Raw genomic sequence first — 25,181 nt, 5'->3', positions numbered from 1 at the left:
ACTAGGCGTGTGCCGGTGTGGGGTGTGGCAGGGCTGTGCCGGGGTTCTCCACAAAGAACCTTGGGGAAAATAGTTCTGTGAATGGGGTTGGGGATTTTGAAGGGCTCAAATACAGGAAATAAAGATCACTTCATTGATTTAGTCCTTAAGATACAAATTGCAGTTTCATGCTGCCTCAATTTGCCTAAGCAGAAAGATATGGTTTTTAACCTTTCAATAACCACACGGTTTAGCTAGGTTCCCTGCTTTCTTATTAGCATTTTAAAGTTTTTCTGTGCAGTAAGAAAACACAAAAGTTGGCCTGCGGAGGGCAGGTCAACCCAATGTTTCTCAATGGGAAGTGGATGGGTCTTCAGAGCAGCTAAGATTCTTGTGTCTGCATAGCTACGGAGACAGAGCATCGGAATTTTTTTTAAAAAATAGGAAAACTATATATTGCTGGAATTGGCAGGACCAGCTGAGTACAACTGTGCACTTTTTGTCCTGGGGCAACCTTCAGAAAATGGCAGCAGGGAGAATCCCTTCAGATGCACACAAAATGTCGGGCACCAGCTGAGGATGAAAATTGTACACAGAACAACACAGTCGATGGGGGGACTCTTTCCCCCTCTGATGCCTTTGCTGTCCAGACAGCACACTAGCACTGGCCTCTCATTGGGACGTCTTCTTTTAGATGTGTGGAGTACAAAGAGGCAGTGACCGCAGAAGGCCATTGCTTTCACATCCTGCATCCGAGCTCCCAAAGGCACCTGGTGGGCCACTGCGAGTAGCAGAGAGCTGGACTAGATGGACTCTGGTCTGATCCAGCTGGCTTGTTCTTATGTTCTAATGACCTCTTTTTCAGACATCCCAAGCATCTTTTTGTGTGGAGAGGACCTTAGTTTACACTAGAAGCACTATTGGGTCACAGTGTTTAAACCATCAGCATTTCTACTTAAAAGCTCGGTGACACAATACTGTTTCTAGTGCAAACGGTCAGTGATGTGCTACATCTATCAGTCTAGATAAGTGTTAGGCGAATAAGCCACCAAAGTTCCACCTGGCCTCATATAACCATTCAGTCTGTCATGAACCTCTTTCAAACTCTGCCGGAACCTTTATTTCCTGCCTCTAGGATGCCCTGAATATCCCCTGGCGCGCTGCTTCTTGGTCAACATTTCCTGCCTCCCACGTTTCTTCACATATCACTGCTCAGCTCAATTAAGATTATATCCATAGCGCACATTTAATTAATTTAAAAGCCTTTCATTTATCCTATGGATGCCAACCTCCAGGGGGTGGCTGGAGATTTCCTGCTATCTCAACTTATCTCCAAGCGACTGAGATCAGTTCACCGAGAGAAAATGGCTACTCTAGAAGGTGGGCTTACTGCGGTATTATGCCCCATTGCAGTCCCTATTCTCTCCCTCCTCATGGTTCACCATCCAAATCTCCAGATATTTCCCAGTCTAGAGCTGGTGACCTTGCCTTGTCCCTAGCAACCCTGAGATTTGTAGTTCATTGAAGAAGAAGAAGAAGAAGAAGAAGAAGAAGAAGAAGAAGAAGAAGAAGAAGAGGAGGAGGAGGAGGAGGAGGAGGAGGAGGAGGAGTTTGGATTTATATCCCCCCTTTCTCTCCTGCAGGAGACTCAAAGGGGCTTACAATCTCCTTGCCCTTCCCCCCTCACAACAAACACCCTGTGAGGTTGATGGGGCTGAGAGAGCTCCAAGAAGCTGTGACTAGCCCAAGGTCACCCAGCTGGCATGTGTGGGAGTATACAGGCTAATCTGAATTCCCCAGATAAGCCTCCACAGGTCAGGCGGCAGAGCGGGGAATCAAACCTGGTTCCTCCAGATTAGATACACGAGCTCTTAACCTCCTACGCCACTGCTGCTCCATTGAGGGAAAGACTGGGAATTTCCAAGCAAGAATTCACAGCTCCTTACCGAATGACACCTTCCACAAGTCTTTGGCGGAAGGTACACCACAAAACAGTTAGACTCACATTATTTCCATGACATGGATAAGGAAGTCGCCACTGACTAGCTGAAGGAAACATTCTTTGGGGCCCTGCTGTCTCTTCTTCTCCCAGGCCGTAGGAGACAGGTCACCGGTTGAGTCTGTCAGACTCTTCAGGGTTTCCATCTGTTGAGGCAAGGAGGCAAAGGTAAGATGGAATATAATTCCTACCCTACTTTAACAATAGAATACAGTTCTGTGATGGAATAGTACTGTAAAACTAGCAAAGTCACATATGACTGTGAAAAGCATCTTTGCCTTTTGATCTCCTGGAGGGAGAACAGGAAACTATGCAGAGGTGCCAGGATGAAACTTCAAAGGCCTAAGTTACCTCGTGGCCTGAACAGAGTTTTCCTGAGGAGGGGAAAACAAAGGGTTTCGAATTCCATCTTGAGACGTGGTCAGAGAAGCATCTCTGGGCCGTGGGTTCCCGGAATGGGGACAAAGAACCAAAAGGAATGTAACCAGTTGAGCAACCTCCGTGCATTTAAGTTTTATTTCTTTTATTTCTGTTTTTCAATAAAAATCGTTGAGACCTCAGCTGGTTGGAGTTATTGGAGAAAAGAACCCAGGTTTTACTGAAACAAGCGTGGGTCTCCCAGGCTTGCTTTCATGATAAGTTCCAGCCTTCCTGTTTTATGCAAAACAGCCCAAATCATTGCCATGCTGACTTCCAGTCCTAAACAAGTAACTATCACACTCATCTGTATCCTGAGATCTGACTCTTCCTTAGGGTAGAATAACTCAAGATTCTCGTTCCATCAGTTTTGAACCTAGAACACTCTCAACAGAGTCAATATCTTTTTCTACTTTAGCTGTGCACCAATTAACGAATCTTTGGGTTAACCAGCCATGGCAGAAGTCACAGGTGACGTTCTATCAACATCCCCGGCTCTAGTATCACACCTGTTCTCTCCCCAAAAGGATCCCTCGCACCTCTCTTGTTGGTTGTTCCAGCAGTACAAGCTCACTCTCCAAAATGCATAAACACACACACAAGCGATGCTCACCCAAGTGACAAGAGGGCTGGATACAAAATCTTCCAGTATCTCAGAGATATCTCCATCCATTCTGCCATCAAAGTTGTGAGTGCTTCTGGGTTCCTGAGGGAGTTAGGTGTGCTTGCTGTCCTGCGCTATGTGCTTTCGTATGACTTAATTTTAAACTTCCTTCCGCAACTGGGGGGGGGGGGGAGGAGTAGGAAGGAAGTTGAGCCACAGGCATAACAGAAAATGAACGGACTGTTTTCTAATTTCCCACCTTAGAGGAAGTCCCAAAGCTGGAATGCATTCCTGATCAGACACCTCTGATGCTCAGGGGACATCAAATGCTCCATTGCACACGAAGTACCAAAAGAAAGATTTGCAGAAGTGCTCTGCCGGCATTGTTTCTCACAAGTGTCTGATGCAGGAAAACCACATTCAGGGTAGCAGTGAAGAAATACAGGGCAGATGAGAAGTTCTCCATCACCTCCTACAATAGTTTGTGAGCTGAACTCTTTTGCCATTAGAAGAGTCCAGTAACTATCATTACTTGATTGATACAATTAATTATTCTCTCTTTCTTGTTTCTCTTATTTCTAAGGAGGTTAAAAGTGTACAGAAGAAAGAATTCTTTTTATTTTATTTAACTATATTTATTTATTATATTGTAATAGTAATTTATTGTAAACAAACTAATATTCCATTTAATTTGAAGGATGGTGAAGACACCAAATGTTGAAGATTTACATGACTGATCATTAAGAAACACAATTTGTACTATTTACTCGATGTATTAGTAAACAAAGTTATTGTTATGATTTCTTTCTAAGTTTTTGGGGAAAAAAGAAAAAAAGAAGAGTCCTGGGCCCTGTATTGTTAATCTATTCACTTTCCCCCAAAAATTGTACCAGTCACCCTGGCTTTGAAGGGACCATAAAGCAGAGAGTTCCAATGACTCCTAACAAGTTATCTACATTAATTCAATGAGATTAACCAGGATATCTGGCTGCCCTTCACACATTGCTTCTTCTACCCCTTGTACATCCACAAATGAGTATCTGATTCAAATTGCCTTTGTGCAATCAACTCTGTTCCAACTAAACTTAAGGTTAAGAGGCGACATGATAGCCACATTTAGATATTTGAAGGGATGAGGTGTTGGTGAGGGAGCAAGCTTGTTTTCTGCTGCTCTAGAGACTAGGACTAGGAGTAATGGGTTCAAGGTGGAGGAAAAAGAGATTCCACCTAAACATCAGGAAAAATGTCCTGATAGTAAGGGCTGTTCAACAGAGGAATGCACTACCTTGGAGTGTGGTGGAGTCTCCTTCTTTGGAGGTTTTTAAAGAGAGGCTGGATGGCCATCTGTCAGGAGTGCTTTGATTGTGTGTTCCTGCATTGCAGGGGGTTGGACTTGTCAGCTCTTGGGGTCTCTTCCAACTCTATGATTCTAAGCTAGTTACCCTAGCCTAGCATTATGTAAGTGTGGATGGGAAACCACCAAGGAATGCCAGGGCTGTTGTGTACAGGAAGGCAATGGCAAGCCACTTTTTATCTTGTAAACGCTACGGGGTTGGTATAAGTTGGCTGCGACATGACAGAACTTTATAGACACGTGCATACATAAGCAGGTACAAAGAGGGGAGACCTGTAAGCGTGGATACAGAATAGGGTTGCCAGCTCCAGGTTGGGAATACCTGGAGATTTGGGAGGTAGGGCGTGAAGAAGGCAAGAGGAACTTCAATAGGGTATACTGCCATAGAGTTCACCTTATAAAGTACCATAGTTGTTTTCTCCAGAGGAACTGATCTCTGTCCTCTGGACATGTAATAGCTGGAGGTTGGTAACACCAATACAGAATAATGAGCCCAGGGTAGAGGAGAAGTGGGAGACTACAGTAAAGACTAATGGTTACTGTTGAGACTAGTGTAAGGTGACCAGATGGTCACCTTTGTGAACCGGGACGGGGGGTAGGCGGCCGCGCGCAGCCGCAGGAGTGCACTGCCTTCTTGGGCGCTGCCGTTTCCCGCCCTGTCACGGCAAGCCCCAGAAGGCCATGCTCCTGCGGCCGCGCACGCAGGAGGCTGCCGCACTGCCTTGCGCCCCAGAAGGCAGTGCGGCAGCCTCCCAAAAATCGAGACAATTTAAATAACCCACAGGACGCGGGACAAATTGTTTGAAGGCGGGATTGTCCCGCCAAAAGCGGGACGTCTGGTCAGCCTGGACTAGTGTCTGGTTACCCTGGCTTCAAATCTGTACATGGTCATAAAGTTTGCTGAGTGACCTTGGGCCAGTCATTTTCTCTCAGCTTAACCTACTTCATAGTATTTTTGTGACGATAAAATGAGGAAAGGAGAAGCTAATAAATTGCTCTGGGTCTCTCAGAGAAAGGATGGGCTTAAAATGTACTATCGATAGATAACTAAAAGCTTTAATTTCTAAAGAGAGCTGCCTCAGGAATCAACTTTGACAGAAAACCACATCCTTAGACATGAAAGTGCTTCCCTGTGACAGACATGATTGTCTAGTACAGGGGTAGGGAACCTGCGGCTCTCCAGATGTTCAGGAACTACAATTCCCATCAGCCCCTACCAGCATGGGTCGGTCACAGTTCTCTCAGAACTCTCTTAGCCCTACCTACCACACAAGCTGTCTGTTGTGGGGAGAGGAGGGAAAGGAGTTTGTTAGCCACCTTGAGAGAGAAAGGGGGGGGGGGTATAAATCCAAACTCTTCTCTCTTCTTAGCAGTGGGGCTGAAATGACCTGTCAGTTGACTGATCTGTGTGATTCTAAATCTACTCTGAGTGTGCCTTCTTCAGTTCCCAAGAAAACAATTGTCGCAATTTCTCAACTTGTGGACAGACACAAGTGAGCAGAACAGAACAATTATAACGTCAGAGAGCTGAAAATAAAGCTGGCTGCAAGACCGATGTAATCAGATATATTGCCCCTAAAAATACTGAATTTGTAGAGTTGCCTTTTTCCTTTTAGGCGACATAACTTTATTTTTTAAGTATTGGAGTCATATTTTAAATATTGTCTGATATAATGCAAATAAAGGCTTGTTTCACTGGACTTCCTTGAATGAGCTAAAAGTTAACTTGTAGGGAAAAAAGGTTACTTGTAGGAAAGCCTGCTAAAGTCTGGTTTAGCCAACTGAAGAGAGTTCTTCTGTGGATTTTATTTGGCTATTTATACCCTTTTCTCCCCAATGGGGACCCAGAGTATTTTAGAATGTCCTGCTTCCCTCCTCCATTTTATTCTCACAACAATGCTGTGAAGTAGATATAGAGTGGGAGTGATTATTCTAGGTTTGCCCAGCATGTTTTTATGGGGATTTGAATCTGCATCTCCTAAATCTTAGTTTGACATTCTAACTACTTCACCACGCTGGTTCTTCAAGCCTTTTTGGTGTTATGAAAGTGGAAAATCTTTCTGGTTTCATTCCAGTCAGAAATGGAACAATGTGAGTAATAGTCCCCATTCGTAAATCAACTGCCTGGTTTCTATAGAATTTTTTTAAAAAACCCTAAATTGACTATCATATGGGGGTAGAGCCGTGGTGGGTTTCACAGGTTAGCACCACTTAGGCAGAACCGGTTGTTAAAATGGTGCTTGTAAACAATCAGTTGTTAAATTATTTGAATTCCCACCCCTGGAACAGTTTGTTAAATTATTTTAATCCCACCACTGGGGGAGGAGCTAAGAAAGGATCAGGGGAAGAGGGTTTTTTTTGGGGGGGGGGCAATCAGAGGCATAGCTAGGGGAAATGGAGCCCAGTGCAAATGGAGTCCAAGGCAAAACCATGTTCAATGTATTGTTGAACCATGTTCGTTTGTGTTTTTTTTATTTTGTAGTGTTTTTTCAGTTTTTGGCCTGCAGGAGGTGCAGTTTTTAGGCTAGCAGCATAAAAAAATTCAGGGTATCTTTAGGAGACTATCCTGATGATACCAGCCAGGTTTGGTGAAGTTTGGTTCAGGGGGTCCAACGTTATGGACCCTCAAAGGTGTAACCCCCATCTCCTATTAGCTCCCATTGAAAACAATGGGGGATGGGGCACCCCCTTTGGGAGTCCATAACTTTGGACCCCCTGAACCAAACCTCATCTAACTTGGCTAGTATCATCAGGAGAGTCCTCCGGAAACTTTCTGAAATTTTGGTACTGCTAGCCTAAGAACTGCACCCCTTGCAGGCCAAAAATTGAAAATACACAAAAAATACAAAAAATAAACCTGAACTTTTTGCTGCCCCCCAGGCACAAGCCTGGTGCGACGCGCATTCCCTGGTCCCCTTGTAGCTACGCCTCTGGGAGCAATACAATTGGAAATGAAAGGGACTGTCAACATTCAAGCAGTTCTAGAACTGCGTTGTTTCTAATTTTGTAAACCTAGCTATATTGTATATAGTTTTGTTGGCTGTCTTATGCTGTCTGCATTGTTTTATATTTTATAGTCTGCCTTGGGTTTCAGTGAGAATGGTGGGCTACAAGGTAAATAAAAATGCAATTTCCAATCTCCAACACAGAAGAATTTATGTGGGCAGCAGGAGTGCCCCAACATGTTTATTTTGTTCATTTGATTAACTTCCAAAAAGAGGTTATTGCAGTCAAGGGCGGGGGGACATGGACCTCCTTGAGGAAAGAACACAAGATCCCCCAACCACAAACATTCAAGAGCAGGGTTGGCAGGGAAATGAACAAAATTATTTTTCACAGACAGAAGAAATTTAACTGAGCCTGGCTACAACCAGGGGCATCAAATCGAATATCATCATCACTGATCATCACCATCCCTGCTGGGATCTGCACAAATACTACACTGATACATTACAACATCCTAAGCCTCTGGGTGAGATTCAAATTATAATGGAAGGTCAACAACCAGCTACAAAACGGGCAGCTGTGATATCAAACAAAATTAAATAACAATTGTGGACCAGCAAGTTGCAACTTATTTATGGCAGTTTGCCATTGCCTACCTCAGCATAGCAACCCTGGATTTCCTTAGTGGTCTTCCATCCAAGTACTAGCCAAGGCTGACCCTGTTTAGATATGAACATTTTTTAAAAAAATGGCACAGCCAATTAAATCTCCAATAGTCAATCAGAAGGTTTGGGTGTTGTGTGGTTTCCGGGCTGTATGGCCGTGTTCTAGCAGCATTCTCTCCTGACGGGGGGGGGGTGGGGGGGGGGGGGGGTGGGGGGGGGGGGGGGTGGGGGGGGGGGGGGGTGGGGGGGGGGGGGGGTGGGGGGGGGGGGGGGTGGGGGGGGGGGGGGGTGGGGGGGGGGGGGGGTGGGGGGGGGGGGGGGTGGGGGGGGGGGGGGGTGGGGGGGGGGGGGGGTGGGGGGGGGGGGGGGTGGGGGGGGGGGGGGGTGGGGGGGGGGGGGGGTGGGGGGGGGGGGGGGTGGGGGGGGGGGGGGGTGGGGGGGGGGGGGGGTGGGGGGGGGGGGGGGTGGGGGGGGGGGGGGGTGGGGGGGGGGGGGGGTGGGGGGGGGGGGGGGTGGGGGGGGGGGGGGGTGGGGGGGGGGGGGGGTGGGGGGGGGGGGGGGTGGGGGGGGGGGGGGGTGGGGGGGGGGGGGGGTGGGGGGGGGGGGGGGTGGGGGGGGGGGGGGGTGGGGGGGGGGGGGGGTGGGGGGGGGGGGGGGTGGGGGGGGGGGGGGGTGGGGGGGGGGGGGGGTGGGGGGGGGGGGGGGTGGGGGGGGGGGGGGGTGGGGGGGGGGGGGGGTGGGGGGGGGGGGGGGTGGGGGGGGGGGGGGGTGGGGGGGGGGGGGGGTGGGGGGGGGGGGGGGTGGGGGGGGGGGGGGGTGGGGGGGGGGGGGGGTGGGGGGGGGGGGGGGTGGGGGGGGGGGGGGGTGGGGGGGGGGGGGGGTGGGGGGGGGGGGGGGTGGGGGGGGGGGGGGGTGGGGGGGGGGGGGGGTGGGGGGGGGGGGGGGTGGGGGGGGGGGGGGGTGGGGGGGGGGGGGGGTGGGGGGGGGGGGGGGTGGGGGGGGGGGGGGGTGGGGGGGGGGGGGGGTGGGGGGGGGGGGGGGTGGGGGGGGGGGGGGGTGGGGGGGGGGGGGGGTGGGGGGGGGGGGGGGTGGGGGGGGGGGGGGGTGGGGGGGGGGGGGGGTGGGGGGGGGGGGGGGTGGGGGGGGGGGGGGGTGGGGGGGGGGGGGGGTGGGGGGGGGGGGGGGTGGGGGGGGGGGGGGGTGGGGGGGGGGGGGGGTGGGGGGGGGGGGGGGTGGGGGGGGGGGGGGGTGGGGGGGGGGGGGGGTGGGGGGGGGGGGGGGTGGGGGGGGGGGGGGGTGGGGGGGGGGGGGGGTGGGGGGGGGGGGGGGTGGGGGGGGGGGGGGGTGGGGGGGGGGGGGGGTGGGGGGGGGGGGGGGTGGGGGGGGGGGGGGGTGGGGGGGGGGGGGGGTGGGGGGGGGGGGGGGTGGGGGGGGGGGGGGGTGGGGGGGGGGGGGGGTGGGGGGGGGGGGGGGTGGGGGGGGGGGGGGGTGGGGGGGGGGGGGGGTGGGGGGGGGGGGGGGTGGGGGGGGGGGGGGGTGGGGGGGGGGGGGGGTGGGGGGGGGGGGGGGTGGGGGGGGGGGGGGGTGGGGGGGGGGGGGGGTGGGGGGGGGGGGGGGTGGGGGGGGGGGGGGGTGGGGGGGGGGGGGGGTGGGGGGGGGGGGGGGTGGGGGGGGGGGGGGGTGGGGGGGGGGGGGGGTGGGGGGGGGGGGGGGTGGGGGGGGGGGGGGGTGGGGGGGGGGGGGGGTGGGGGGGGGGGGGGGTGGGGGGGGGGGGGGGTGGGGGGGGGGGGGGGTGGGGGGGGGGGGGGGTGGGGGGGGGGGGGGGTGGGGGGGGGGGGGGGTGGGGGGGGGGGGGGGTGGGGGGGGGGGGGGGTGGGGGGGGGGGGGGGTGGGGGGGGGGGGGGGTGGGGGGGGGGGGGGGTGGGGGGGGGGGGGGGTGGGGGGGGGGGGGGGTGGGGGGGGGGGGGGGTGGGGGGGGGGGGGGGTGGGGGGGGGGGGGGGTGGGGGGGGGGGGGGGTGGGGGGGGGGGGGGGTGGGGGGGGGGGGGGGTGGGGGGGGGGGGGGGTGGGGGGGGGGGGGGGTGGGGGGGGGGGGGGGTGGGGGGGGGGGGGGGTGGGGGGGGGGGGGGGTGGGGGGGGGGGGGGGTGGGGGGGGGGGGGGGTGGGGGGGGGGGGGGGTGGGGGGGGGGGGGGGTGGGGGGGGGGGGGGGTGGGGGGGGGGGGGGGTGGGGGGGGGGGGGGGTGGGGGGGGGGGGGGGTGGGGGGGGGGGGGGGTGGGGGGGGGGGGGGGTGGGGGGGGGGGGGGGTGGGGGGGGGGGGGGGTGGGGGGGGGGGGGGGTGGGGGGGGGGGGGGGTGGGGGGGGGGGGGGGTGGGGGGGGGGGGGGGTGGGGGGGGGGGGGGGTGGGGGGGGGGGGGGGTGGGGGGGGGGGGGGGTGGGGGGGGGGGGGGGTGGGGGGGGGGGGGGGTGGGGGGGGGGGGGGGTGGGGGGGGGGGGGGGTGGGGGGGGGGGGGGGTGGGGGGGGGGGGGGGTGGGGGGGGGGGGGGGTGGGGGGGGGGGGGGGTGGGGGGGGGGGGGGGTGGGGGGGGGGGGGGGTGGGGGGGGGGGGGGGTGGGGGGGGGGGGGGGTGGGGGGGGGGGGGGGTGGGGGGGGGGGGGGGTGGGGGGGGGGGGGGGTGGGGGGGGGGGGGGGTGGGGGGGGGGGGGGGTGGGGGGGGGGGGGGGTGGGGGGGGGGGGGGGTGGGGGGGGGGGGGGGTGGGGGGGGGGGGGGGTGGGGGGGGGGGGGGGTGGGGGGGGGGGGGGGTGGGGGGGGGGGGGGGTGGGGGGGGGGGGGGGTGGGGGGGGGGGGGGGTGGGGGGGGGGGGGGGTGGGGGGGGGGGGGGGTGGGGGGGGGGGGGGGTGGGGGGGGGGGGGGGTGGGGGGGGGGGGGGGTGGGGGGGGGGGGGGGTGGGGGGGGGGGGGGGTGGGGGGGGGGGGGGGTGGGGGGGGGGGGGGGTGGGGGGGGGGGGGGGTGGGGGGGGGGGGGGGTGGGGGGGGGGGGGGGTGGGGGGGGGGGGGGGTGGGGGGGGGGGGGGGTGGGGGGGGGGGGGGGTGGGGGGGGTGGGGGGTGGGGGGGGGGGGGGGGGGGGGGGGGGGGGGGCGCGGGCCGCGGGGGGGGGGGGGGGGGGGGGGGGGGGAGGGGGGGGGGGGGGCTGATGGGAATTGTAGTTCCTGAACATCTGGAGAGCCGCAGGTTCCCTACCCCTGCTGTAGACCTTAATTGGCAGGGGTTCTCCAGAGCCTCAGGCAGAGAAGGAGTAAAGAAAAAATGCCACGGAATGAAACTGAGGTGCTTTGCAGGGTATGAAGAAGAAGGCAGGGAGCAGAAGACAGAACATTCATCAAGAGGTTCTGCTGCTAGACATTGCCCTACCTTTCCAAACGCCCCTGTTGGATCTGCTAACATCCGCACCTAAGAAGGGAAAGTGAAAGCCGATTAAAATAAACATGAATATTAATCATTACTATGCTAAGCATTTTTGCGTCACTGTTCTAACTATAACTGATATACTGTATAGGAACAACCTTAATCATTAATTTATTTCAGTAACCTGATTATTATTACATTCTCATTGGTTGTATTGGGAAAAGAAATTAATAGACAAATACATATAATTTTGTATACATAAAAATATAATTCAGGTGGTCTTTATCAGACTATTAAAATTATACACACACACACATATATATATAAAAGAAAAATATGCAACATTCTTGAATACATAAACTATAACATAATAGATCTTTCCATTATATAACACTTTCAATACAGCTCCCACTTCTCTTTGAATTCATTTTCCAGTCTTCTGTTTATGAAATTAGTGATTTTGGCCCTTTGTCAGATTTGATGAGGGTTCGACCCCCAAAAGTTATAGCCTGGAAAATCTTATTGGTCTCTAAGGTGCTGCAGGACTTCTATTTTAGTACAGGTAGGACTGTAAGATGCCATTAGAGAAAGAATCACTATGTCTAAGAAATGTCTCCCAGTAAATCTCCACGATGCAGCCTCTCTCCAAAACCCTTCTTTTCTGTGAAAGACTTCAACACACGTTACAGGGTTATGCCTCCAGCAGATTCTAAAGCCAGTACAGGATATAAAGCTCTTAAAGAAAGACATTGCAGGCCAAGACAGGCCAGTAAAGAAAGACATTGCAGGCCAAGACAGAGAGCTTTGCCTAAGCCCTAAGGCCACTTGGTGAATTTGTGGGGATATTTTAACCAAGGACCACCTAGACTTTGGCTCATTCTCTCAGCTATTGTGCTGTGCTGGACTTCTATGCTAGAGGAGACATTGTGAAATGCAAGAATTGAGAACTTAAAAAAAACTGTAAGCATATGGCAAATGCTGCTGATTGATTATACCAGCAGTTGAGACGGGAGGAAGCTCGGATGTTCTAAGCTTATTGCAAAACGTCAGGTTTTAGTGCTGAACCACACATTATGCCCGTTGCTCTAATGTACACTGCAAGGCACTTCATATGCACTTTTTACAATATCAAGGATGAATGAGACAAAGAAGTATATTGGCCAGCTATACTAATTCACAGGACGGGACTTGCCAATGCAGGAGGGTAGAGAGCTATTTCAGTTGATAGTGGAGGAAAGGACTCGCAATAATGGGTTTAAATTGTAGGTAGGGAGAATATCAGTGGGATATTAGGAAAAGCTTTTTAACAATAAGTGCAGTTCAGTGGAATCAGTTGCCCAGGGTTGTTGTGGATTCTCCCTTCTTAGAAGTGTTTAAACGGAGATTGGACAATTATTTGTCAGGGATGCTTTAGGTCACCCTGCATGGTGAAGGCTGGCCTGATTGGTCTTTACGCCCTTTCCAACTTTTTAATTCTAACTGTTATTTCTAATTCAGTTGATCAGCAATATGTTCAGCACAGACCAAACAAAGGCACTTCTTCACACGAATACATAATTTACTTAGGGAACTTGCTGCCTTGGGGTGGAACAATATCTACTATACTGTTTTGCATAAAAGATGTTGATTTGGTCGTTTGAGGCGCAGAAGTTGAGAAAATTGTATGCTTCCGCTTTAAAATATAGTCCCAAACGAATATGAGAATTATCATATTGCCATTGTGTTATTTAGCGAAAATATTCATACAGTGGAATCTCGGTTTTCATTGCCTTCGGTTTTCATCGATTTTTTCAGTGAAAAATTTGTCTCGGTTTTCATCGATTTGCCTCGGTTTTCATCGATTTGCAGTAAGGTGCAGGGGTTTGTGGAGAAAAATCACCTGGACAAAGCTGTTGCAGGCCGTGTCTGCAACTTGTTTAATGACAATGTCTTGCCCCATTTCAGACAAATCTTCAAGAGGCGTCAGAAACAGACCTCTTTGGACAGCTTTCTGGTGCGACATTGGTCCACTGGCTCTGAACCTGGTCCTAGTTATTGTTTGTTACTGTTTTCAGCATTAAACACTATGTTTATTCACCAAAAAATGTGTTTTTGGTATGTTTTTTGGAGTGCCTAAAACAGATTAATTGGATTTACATTGATTCCTATGGAAAAGTTTGCCTCGGTTTTCATCGGTTTCAGTTTTCATTGATTCTTTTCGGACGGATTACCAACAAAAACTGAGGTTCCACTGTATTCCATTTATCTCCTTAGTTGAAAGCAGCTAACAAATCAACAGGTTGCAAATGTATAAAAATAATATAATGCTTGTAAAAAGATAATAGCAACATAGGAGCCCCGGGGTACAGAGTGGTAAGTTGTAATATTGCAGTCAAAGCTCTGCTCACCACCTGAGCTATCCTGACGGAAGTCAGTTTCAGGTAGCCAGGGAACAGGGCTAGGTATGCACTAAGACCCTGGCAGAGCATTCTACAACAAAGAAGGTTCGGCATGCTTTGTTCTGTAGTGAAGGAATACACAATCTACGAACATCTTTATGTGAAACAGAGTATAGTACTGTCGAAGGCTTTCACAGCCAAAATCAACTGGTGGTTGTGAGTTTTCCAGACAGTGTGGCCATAGTCTGGTAGTTTTAGCTCCTAACGTTTTACCCGCATCTATGAGTGGCATCTTCAGAGGCATGTCAGGGAAGATGAGTTTCTCCACACCATGCCACAGAGAAAAACAAATCTTACCATGACATCCCTCTGGAGATGCCAGCCATAAATGCGGGAGAACATTTACCAGACCACCGCCACACAGCCCAGAAAATCCATGACAATCAATATCTACTAGCTTATATTATTTCAAAAACTACAAAAAGGATTAGATGTCTTCATGAAGACGCCCATGAAGTCGTTTAAAATGTCAGAAGAGGCTCTGGGAGACTTGGGTTCAAATGTGGACTCTGGGCTGGTCCTATTTTCCTAGCCTAACCTGTTTTCACAGAGTCATTGCAAGGATAAAATGAGAAAGGGAGAATCACATACGCAGGTTCTAAGTTCTTTGGAGGAACGGGAGGATAGGTGGATAGATAGAGAAGTCTATTATAAGCTATTAGCAAGCACAGCTAAATAGAACTTCTATGTTCAAAGGTCATCTGCCTCTGTATACCAAACATTGCGGGGAGGGGGGAGACAAACAATTGGGGAGGGGCAGCACTGCTTATAAGTGAGTGGGTGAGGTAAATGCAGGCAGGCAGGAAGCACTTTCTTAAGAAGAAGAGGAGTTTGGATTTATACCCTGATTTTCTCAACCACAAGGAGTCTCAAAGTGGCTTACAAACTCCTTTCCCTTCCCCTCCCCACAACAGATACCTTGTGAAGTAGGTGGGGCCGAGAGAGTTCTGAGAGAACTGTGACTAGCCCAAGGTCACCCAGCAGGTTTCATGTTTAGGAGAAACAAATCCAGTTGACTAGATAAGAGTCCACCAGTCATGTGGAGGAGAGGAGAATCAAACCTGGTTCTCCAGATTAGTGTCCACCACTCTTAACCACTACATCGTGCTGGCTCTCTTTCATTCTGGCTACCTTGGCTGTCCACTACCACCAGGGAAAAGTGCTCAGGAGGGGCTAAGACTGCTCCTTATGGTCACAGCAGTGGCATTCTCACCTCACCCACTACCCAGTGCTACTGAGGAAAGGGTTGTAAGCAGTGGTGGGATCCAAAAATTTCAGTAACAGGTTCCCTCACCAGCCCCCCCCTCAGCAAAGGGGGCAGAGGTGTACCTAGGCAAACCTGAGCTCTGGGCAAAACCTGAGTTGGATGCCCCCCCCCCCATGGGCAGCTATCCTACCATGACCCCCCCAAAATTTTTTGCACCAGGTCATTTCTAAGTCATCATCACATTATAGAAAATGCCCCAACTCACAAATCTGAACACAGCAATGGTGAAACACACAGGTTCTTTGATAGAGACTGGTGAGATAAAAGGTACGACAGGCTGAGAATCAATGAATTGCAGTACCTGAAAGGGATTAACCCAGTTCAGGGAGTTACATTATTAGTCGCAATTGCTATATGGAACCTTCACGTTCAAAGGCAGTCTGCCTCTCACAGAGGTGAAGGCGTGGAGATGGAAAAGCGGACCCAAATAGTAACCCCCTCTTGGCACACACAAATAATTAGTAACCCACTCTCGGGAACTGGTGAGAACCTGCTGGATCCCACCTCTGGTTGTAAGCATGGGAGATGGGACCGTGAGCAGGCAGATATGGAGTATGTGGGTGAGGACAGAAAGGGAAATGTAAGTGGGCAAAGAGAAGGCGCTACGCACACTCTGCCTTCAAGCACTTCAAAATCTGGAACTGGTCCTGGAAGCGGACATCATTTTTGTGCCTTTTTTGTGAGCAACATATGGCTGGACACTGCGGGGAACTGTGCACCAGACTAGATAAGACTTTAAGTCTGAACCAAGACAGCTATTTTTCTAAACTCTTAGGGTTTGGCCACTGCACAAAGAATGGAATGCAGCGCAGGCTCAAACAGCTGCTCCGAGGTTACACAACCCTCATGTTAAGTCACTCGCACGAACGGCAGACCAGAAGTCCCTTCCAAGAAGGGGGAAGGTGCTTTGGGGCGTAGTTTCGTAGGACGCAATCCCAGTCTTCTCATTCCACCCCACCCTGTGTTGCCAGCATTTATTCTTGCTCCGGTTTCTTTTATCAGTAGAAGTTTCTTACATCATAAGAAGTCTTGAATGGCAATTTTTAAAACAAGAACGGGGAAAATCCCTTTGTGTTTATCTGGGCATGATCAAGCCTGTGAGGCAAGCATTTCAGGAAATTTTCAGCAACGGAGGCACCCTCCCCTCTCAAATTAAAACTGGAAGGCACACTCTTTTCTTCCATGCTTTTACAGCCCCAAAACAGCAGTGTTGTATAGTGGTTACTGTTAGAATAGGATCTGGGGAGACACAGGTTTGAACCCCCACTCTGTCATGGGAGCTTGCTGGGTGACTTTGGGCCTGTCACGCACACTCTCAGTCAAACCTACCTCACAGGGTTGCTGTGAGGATAAAATGGAAGCAATGTTGTGTCCCTGCTGGGAGAAAAGTAGGGTGTAAATGAAGTATATAATAAATCACAATAAACTGGTTGTCCTTTTTTCAAGGTAAGCATATCTGTATTTGGGTGCCTAACAGTTCCATCCCAAGCCGGTCTACTCAGAATCCTACCCAGGTAGATTCAGTGGGGCTTACTCCCAGGAAAGTCTTCTTCGGACTGCTCTGTAAATGCTTCAACCACCTGTGGAGTCATGGCAGAATTTCCTGCCTTCCACCCTCCCCTGAAGAACCTGATGGCCAAGAGGTCAAGCTGGAGTAGGAAATCACACAGAGTGACAACAGGCAAACTCATCTGGAAGTCTGCTTGTTGTTCAATTTATTTTTGCTCCCAACAGTACATTCTTTAGGAATCACTGCTGCAGGGATTGGCTCTTGGCATTAATTCTCAAAGCAGGTAAAAATCCACTCTGCCTTGCAGCAGGGGGGGTAAAAAAAGCAGCAGTGGCGTAGGAGGTTAAGAGCTCGTGTATCTAATCTGGAGGAACCGGGTTTGATTCCCTGCTCTGCCGCCTGAGCTGTGGAGGCTTATCTGGGGAATTCAGATTAGCCTGTGCACTCCCACACACACCAGCTGGGTGACCTTGGGCTGGTCACAGTTCTTCTGAGCTCTCTCAGCCCCACCTACCTCACAGGGTGTTTGTTGTGAGGGGGGAAGGGCAAGGAGATTGTAAGCCCCTTTGAGTCTCCTGCAGGAGAAAAAGTGGGGATATAAATCCAAACTCTTCTTCTTCTTCCTCTGGCCCCATGAACTTTAGCCTCCTTTTTTCTCCCCACACTCCTCCAGTTTGTTAACAGACAAACCTTGAGAGAAGAACAGCCCTTGCTTAATGAAGAACCTCTGGTGTGATCTGGAGAGGCAGGGCCCAGGAGAGACAAGGCCGAAGAAGGGGGAGGGATTTATGTTCTGCCAGGGCTGGTCTTTGCATTTCTCTGGGTATAGCCAGACTTTCATTGCGCCTGCTTTCTATCCCACTTAACCTTTCATGGCCAAATTCTGTGTGTGTTTTGCTGCGAGTAGTTGACACCCTTTTGCCCTGTACTGGGCACAGTGACATTTTCTGATACTGCAAATAAACTAAGAGACAGCTGTGTCCTCAAACAAGCAAAAAAAACCCATGCAGGGCCTTGACTCAAGGAAGTCACGGCCCTTAGTTTTCAAGACTTGAGAAAGGTATTTGACAACAGGGCATTTTGAAAGCCATTAATTCATAGGGTCGCCATGAGCCAGAAGAGACTGAATGGCACTTTAACACACAACACCCAGGGCCCTGACCCACAGAGAACTTATTTGCGGCTCCCCTTGGTTTCTGAGACTGCATCAAGCTGCACACTTTCAAGAGAATCTCTGCAATCTGAAATGCTACCGTGTTTCCCCGAAAATAAGACAGTGTCTTATATTAATTTTTGCTCCCAAAGATGCGCTATGTCTTATTTTCAGGGGATGTCTTATTTTTCCACTCCACAGATGCATGCTCTGGTGTTCTGTCCGACGGGCATGCTTCCAAACAAAAACTTTGCTACGTCTTACTTTCAGGGGATGCTTTATATTTAGCAAAACCTCTACTACATCTTATTCTCAGGGGATGTCTTATTTTTGGGGAAACAGGGTAGGAACCTCCATTTTTCAATTAATACGGCGATCCGTCTCACTCTCACCTTGCCCTCAGCCTGATGAGCTTTCCCCCACTCGTTCATGACAAAGACATCGTTGACCGAGAGGCAGGCAATGATTTCCACTCCTTTGCCTTTCAGCTGACCTGCTTTCTCCACATAACCTGGGAGGTGGGTCTGGGTGAGAGAAGGAGAGAGATCAACACCAGAGATGGCCTTGACGCAACCAAAAGAGAATTTGGGGAGGGAAACAGTATTTCTAAAAAGTATTTATAAAAAAGGTTCTTCTTTTACATCCATGACCTTAGTCTTCTTTATAATACCCCCATGAGGATTTCCTACAGGTACGACCTGACTGGGTGGGGGTGGGGGTGAGTTTGAGGGGGGAAAACCCAACCCAGAAGGTCTTGTAGGGTGTCTCTCTTTATGTATGGTATGTTTAGTCTGGATAAGGGAAGGTTAAGAGGCGACATAATAACTATGTTTAGATATTTGAAGTGATGTCATGTTGGTGAGGGAGCAAGTTTGTTTTCTGCTGCTCCAGAGACTAGGACCAGGAGTAATGGGTTCAAGGTGAAGGAAAAGAGATTCCACCTAAACATCAGGAAAAACCTCCTGACAATAAGGGGTGTTCGACAGTGGGATGCACTACCTCGGAGTGGGGTGGAGTCTCCTTCTTTGGAGGTTTTTAAAGAGAGGCTGGATAGCCATATGACAGGAGTGCTTTGATTGTGTGTTCCTGCACTGCAGAGGGTTGGATTTGATGGCCCTCTTCCAACGCTATGATTCTATACCCATATATATGTGTGTAAGCAGCCAACAAGTTGCAACTGGCCATGGGGTTTTCAAGGCAAGAGACGTTCAGAGGTGATTTGCCATTGCCCGCCTCCGTGTAACAATCCTCGAGTCCCTCAATAGTCTCTCATCCAAGCACTAAATGGGGCCAACCCTAATTAACTTCCGAGATCTGCCAAGATTGGGCTAGCTGGCCCATCCAGGTCAGGCATACCCTATATGTAGCTCAGATATAACTATGGCCCCTTCCACACACACAGAATAATGCATTTTCAAACCACTTTCACAACTGTTTGCAAGTGGATTTTGCCATTCTGCACAGCTTCAAAGAGCACTGAGAGCAGTTTGAAAGTGCATTATTCTGCATGTGCAGAATGAGCCTATGTTAGACATTTGGGGTTGAGGAAGAATAAAAAAACAAATTTTGTAATTTCCTTGCATGGCCATCTGGAAGTAATGTGTTTACCCACTGTAGGCAAGTGGTACAACCTCAGAGACAGGCACAGCAAGAATCCTCTCTGCAATTTTCTCCTCTACCAGGTTCCTTTGTGGAACCCTTCAAATTTTTTTGTACATTATGCGGAAATATGAAACAGCAGCATAGGGAGATGCGCCAACTGGGGCTTTTACAGGCTGCTGTGACATCTATGCCGTAATGCGCCAACATCAGAGCACATTTCAGGCAGCTGTCTCTTCAGTTTCCATTTGGTTAACACATATTTTTTTTCTTCTGTCAGCATCCAGATCTCATTAATTTCCCCTCAAAAAAGAGAACAGTCACCAACTGTTCTTTAAAATCATGAAGAAAGCATTCCAATTTATGTCCTCGCTTGGAAATTAAAGCGAGGCCCATATGGTGTAGATTGTGCCTAGATTTGCTGAAAAAGTCAGGTGGATTTTTGAGAAAATATGATGCCTCAAGCAGCACATCTTTGACAGAGAAGAGACTGAAGAACACAATGGTGCTGCTTTCCCTGGCGAGGAAGACTGCCAAGTATGGACCTCATCTCAAATCTTAGCTAAACCTGGCCTGTTATCCTTGAAGGCCTGGCTATTCTTGAAGGATGAATGTGGTGACAATCAGAGCCCTGGTCTGAATACAACTATTTAGTATTTTTACTGTTGGTGTTCCCACAGCTTTTGCTGCTATTCCATCAAGTCTGGATTTGAAGGATTGGGGCAGGATCAAGAAAAGGCCCCCATGCCAAGTCTTACCTTTGAACAACCAGGGGTGAATGCCCCGGGCACTCCAAAAAGAATCCCTTTCTTGCCTTTGAAGAGGCTGGCCACGTTCACCTTGTTGCCAGGGTCTGCCTCATAGACTTCCACGCTGGGGAGCTTATCTCCAACCTGTTGACAGAAGCAAAGACTTATTTCCCCAGTGTGACAGCACTACTGCTTAGAGGGAATGGCACCATATTTAGGCTCAAAGGAGGATGTGTGTAACGTAACAACTAGTCAACCAAAAGAACACCTTCCAGGGTGGCTTGACTTATAAAATATATATATAGAGGACAACACTGAAGAAGAATTATCTTTTCGAAAACATCATTCAAGTGCTGGATGTTTAGCTCCATACATCAAGCACATGTTTTGAAGAATTCCCTGATTGCGCTCAGCTAAGGATAAGGATTCCTTCCTTCCTCATTTCGCAAGTTTCTTGTTTACGTTGTTTGCCCACTTGAAGGCTTCTTCGCGGTATGAGCCGTTTCATTCGGCCAATACAGACTCTTTACTCATGAATATATGAATGAACTGCAATGAATTGCTTTACCAGTTACTTTATCTATCAATGGCGAAGCCACCAGGGGACAGGGGGTGCGCGACGCACTGGGCGCACCATTTCTAGTCATGTGGGGGGCGGAAAAATCCCCTCCCCTCGCAGCGCCCCCCCCCCGCAGCACACACACACCCCCCGCTGCGCACCATCCCACTTACTTTTACAAATGGAGCAGGCCGCAAGCCTGCGTGCGTTGCCTGGGCCTGGTGGGAACTACATTTCCCAGGGGCTCCTGGGAAATGTAGTTCCCACCAGGTCCAGGCAACGAAGGCAGGCTTCCAGCCTTCTTCTCCAGCCTGCTCCTTTCCCAAAAGTAAGTGGGGTGGGGTGCGCAGGGGGTGTGTGTGCACAAAAGCCAGAGTGTGCACCGGGCGCACTCTGGTCTAGCCACGCCTCCGTTCTCTATGTACTTTTCAATGTATTACTGCCTTATTTCATTCTTTATACCGACATGGACTTTTTTTCATTTTATTCATATTCTGTACATTTAGGACGGTTGTCCGTCTGACGGTACTTGTAATTTGACTTTATACAATATATATAATTCATGATATATCACAATAGGCGTTGCCATTGTTGAAGTGTTGAAAGATAAGCCATAGCCTAGTGCAGGGGTAGGGAACCTGTGGCTCTCCAGATGTTCAGGAACTACAATTCCCATCAGCCCCTACCAATTGGCCATGCTGACAGAGGCTGATGGAAATTGTAGTTCCTGAACATCTGGAGAGCCGCAGGTTCCCTACCCCTGGCCTAGTGTGTAACGCATTGCTTTTGGTTGACTAGCCATATTTAGGTTCCTCTTTGATTAAAAAAAATCCTTCTAGGATTGGCTGCAAGGCTTTTCTGGGCCCTTAGTCATAAGCGTCCACAAAACCTTACATGGTTTGCGACCAACATACCTGAAGGACCATCTGTTCCCTTGTGAATCTGCCCAACCACCACAGTCATCATCAGTGACTCCTTCCTTTTGGAGACTAGGTGGCTATCAATCTGGAAAGAGGGCTTTCCCCATAAAGGTACCAAAACTCTGGAGCAGAGGTCCCCAATTGGTACCCATGGGTGCCAAGTACCTTTCAACCCTCTTTTCTTGTGTTTTTAGGAAGTAGGTTGCACCAGATAGGGCTAGTAAGGCTTCGCTGCATGGACCGTTTAATTCGGCCAATATTCGGCCCCATTGACTATTGGAGATCTGATTGCCTGTGCAGATTTTTTAAAATATTGCTTTGGCAGAGGTTGCCACCACAGAAAAAAGGATCTGCATTGTGTCAATGAAGTTAAGCTGTAGCAATCATTTTGCGGCTGACTCCACCTCCTGCGGTAGCCATTCTGTGGCAGACGTTTTGTTGCTATGCCACCGTGCCATGTCAGAATTCAAAATGTGCTCACAGGATCAAACAGATTGGGGATCACTGCTCTGGAATGTTCTCCTCAGGGATATTTGTCCATGTCCTTTTAATGCCACCTTCTGCCAGCCAGTGAGGCCTTTTTGTTGTTGTTGTTTGGCAATCTCTGAATAATCATTCCTTCCTAACCAGTGTTTTAGTTGCTGATTTTATGTTTTGTATGCATTTTAATTGACGTTAATTGTTTTAATGAGGCAAGTCTGGGGGTGGGGGAGGTTGATTTTAATGATTTTTAAATGTGATTTTGTCATTATATTTTACATTGTTGGCCACCTTGATGGACCCTGTAATGCCAGAAAGGGAGGATACAAACTTTGTTAACAAAATAAATAAATAAATCTGTCTATAGCTGTTCCCTTCTTCTTTCAATCATTTCCCCACCCAGAGGCGTATCTAGGGAAAATGTAGCCCAGTGCAAAATCTAAGGTTTCCGCGCCCCCCCTCCAACATATGGGTGGCCACCTTCCCCCATCACGACCAAACAACATTTTTTTGCACCAGGTCTTGAAGTTAGTGTATGGACCCAGGGGGAAGGAGAAGGGTGTGGGGGGCAATTTTCCGCCCCCCACGTGACTAAATGGCTGCAACCTGGGGACATTTGACCCCATAGGTCCCCCTGGGCGGTAAGCCTCTGTCCCTATCGCATCCATTGCTCTCCAGTGGAGGGAGTGTGACTTTTTAGTCATGTTGGTAGCATCAGGTGTAAATGGAGCAAGAAAGAATCACTGTGATGCAGAAGGGAGGTAAGAGATCAGGCACCCACTGGAATACAGGAGATCAATCCAGCATCTTTAGCTCGGAACTTCCAACAGGGACCACCCCCTGCAGATGTCCCTTGTCTCTATTTTTTAAAATTCCTCCAGTTCAAACCCAGCCTGAACATCTTTCCAAAAGTAGATCTCCAAGGCAAACAAAGCCACCCTGCTTGGTTGTGCCAATTCTTTCCCCAACACCCTTCACTGAATTGATTTGTGAAATTCCACAGGGCTAAAAGGGAAATCTGTTCCATGAGACAGAAACAAAAGGATGTCAACTCAGCAGATCTATTTTTAGAGCGCTGCGAAGATGACAGCAAATCTGCAGGACTGTGGCTGGGTGTATTTACTTATTTACAAACGTTAAAGTCCACCTTTCTGCCCAATCAGGGCCACCAAGGCAGCTAGTTGCTGAAAACATACAAAAGCAAATAAAACCAAAAGTAAATTACATATATAACCCAGGATCAGCAACTGAAACATAGGGCACAGAGGTGATCGTTTGGAAGAGAACTGGATGAAGCAAAAAAATTTAAAAAAAATCAGCCATTCATGGAAGCCCATGGTGGTAGGTTTATATTCTGTGGGATGTGGGCTCTTTTAATAAAGCTCTGTGGATTGTTTCAGGGCCTGTAAAGCTGCTTTGTGGAGCTGGAAGACGATCTGTCTGTTATGCCACCTTCAGTAGCCAAGGGCTAACTCCTATATTATTCTACAGGTTAATGGCAGAGGATTGATCTTGCAGGCCTTCTAGATTATCTATTCTAGAGCATCCGGGGAAGGGGGTAGTTTTTCCATTGGGGTCTAGTGCATTGACCTTGGGAAGGTGTGTCCTATACTCCTGGGTGCTTACTGGAGTCCTGGGGCTCAGAAAAGTGACTCTTCCTTGGCTCTATACCTAGCATGCTCTGCTCTGGGGACTGACAGTGTTGTGGACCGACCGTTGGGAATCTATGGAACCAACAGCTTTGCACTGCACCCTCAGATGAACGCTTCCTAAGAGATGTCTATTGCACAGCTATTGCATGCCTTTAGGGGTGCTCTTTTCTCTAAGGTTTCTAATTGCAAGACCTGCCCGAGGCTGGTATATTTTGGGTCGAGAATAAACCCTCTTCTACGGGGCGCAGCTCCCAAGACCCATAAATGGCATTCTGGCGTATCAGCAGCGGTCTTTTCTCCAAGATTGCTATTGCATAGACCTAGGGTTAATATATCCTATAGACTTGGGGAACAGTCTGCGGTACGGCATTTCTGCTGCACGGTTTAGGGACCTCGAGGAGTGCTTCTCTCCTCTATGGGGTGGCAAAGGGGCGGGGGCTTCTTCCCCACAGGGATCTGGATTGGGCGTCCCTTCCCCTAGGCCTCACCTTCAGAGCCGCCATGGCCGCTGCTCGGGACCCAAAACTGCGTCGGACGACCACCGCCTGGGACGAAGCAGTCAAGCCTCTTGCAAAGGGGGAGCCCGGACTTGTGCCCCAGCGGTGCAACCAGCACAACACCCCCGCCCCTCTCCACCCCGTCACCATGGAAATGGCCTGAGTGACAGCTGCCATGGCAACCTGCAGCCTTTGAAGTTTTCCTACCCTTCTCCTCCCGCGGGTGCTTAAGTGGCGCAAGCGCCTCCGGTCGCATTCCTCCAAAGGGGAGGAGGGGAAGGAAATCTGCATACTCATTTGCATAGTTTATACTTTTCTCCAAGATTGCTTCTCCTCCCAAAGGGGAGGAGAGGAAGAAAATCTGCATACTCATTTGCATAGTTTATACTTTTCGCACCAGGTGTGCGAAGTGGCAGGCGAGTGTGTGGTGTGAACTTCCCTTGCGTATGTCCCATATATATATATATACATAAAAATGGAGAGGGAGGGGAATTAAAGTTATGTCAACTGTCTGGTGAGTTTAGTGTACATTTGCTTCTGGAGAAAAATGCATTGGGATCGGGCTGTGAAGCTTGCACATGCCTGCTCAGTTGTTTGCAGCAGTTACTTCTGAGTACATAAGCCAACCAACCGACAGTAAAGGTATATCAAGTTGGGCAATCTATAGGTTTTTAAAGGTGTCCCATCAAGATACTTTGCTACCCAAATTTGGAAAGAATCCCAATAAGCGTTCTTTCTGAGCAAACATGCTCACAGGATTTTGGATGTATGGATTGGAGTGTTGTGGGGTTTCCGGGCTGTATGGTCGTGTTGCAGTAGCATTTTCTCCTGACATTTCGCCTGCATCTGTGTCTGGCATCTTCAGAGGATCTGATGATGGTAGTGGAGCAAGTGGAGTCCTATGGACTCCATTTAGATCAGTGAAGATTTATTTCCGAGAAAAAGCAGATGCAGAGCATTTGGGACTACAATCTAGAAGACATCCACAA

At 50.7% G+C, this 25,181-nt stretch overlaps 1 protein-coding gene across 1 annotated transcript; it reads right to left on the bottom strand.

Annotated features, from left to right (window-relative positions):
* Position 1: 1 nt before the first annotated feature.
* Positions 2 to 24,414, bottom strand: PRDX5 (peroxiredoxin 5). The gene is made up of 6 exons (XM_048504192.1): positions 24,184 to 24,414; positions 20,094 to 20,228; positions 18,129 to 18,260; positions 11,375 to 11,413; positions 1,985 to 2,124; positions 2 to 59 (listed from the first exon to the last, which is right to left on the bottom strand). The coding sequence occupies exons 1-6, from the start codon at positions 24,367 to 24,369 to the stop codon at positions 2 to 4; spliced, it is 690 nt and encodes a 229-aa protein (XP_048360149.1). The 5' UTR covers positions 24,370 to 24,414.
* Positions 24,415 to 25,181: the final 767 nt, after the last annotated feature.

Source organism: Sphaerodactylus townsendi, linkage group LG01, assembly GCF_021028975.2.
Source record: "Sphaerodactylus townsendi isolate TG3544 linkage group LG01, MPM_Stown_v2.3, whole genome shotgun sequence".
In the NCBI taxonomy this organism is placed as follows: Eukaryota; Metazoa; Chordata; class Lepidosauria; order Squamata; family Sphaerodactylidae; genus Sphaerodactylus; species Sphaerodactylus townsendi.
Note: the sequence above shows the minus strand (reverse complement) of the source record. Positions and strands in the feature narration are given on the sequence as shown.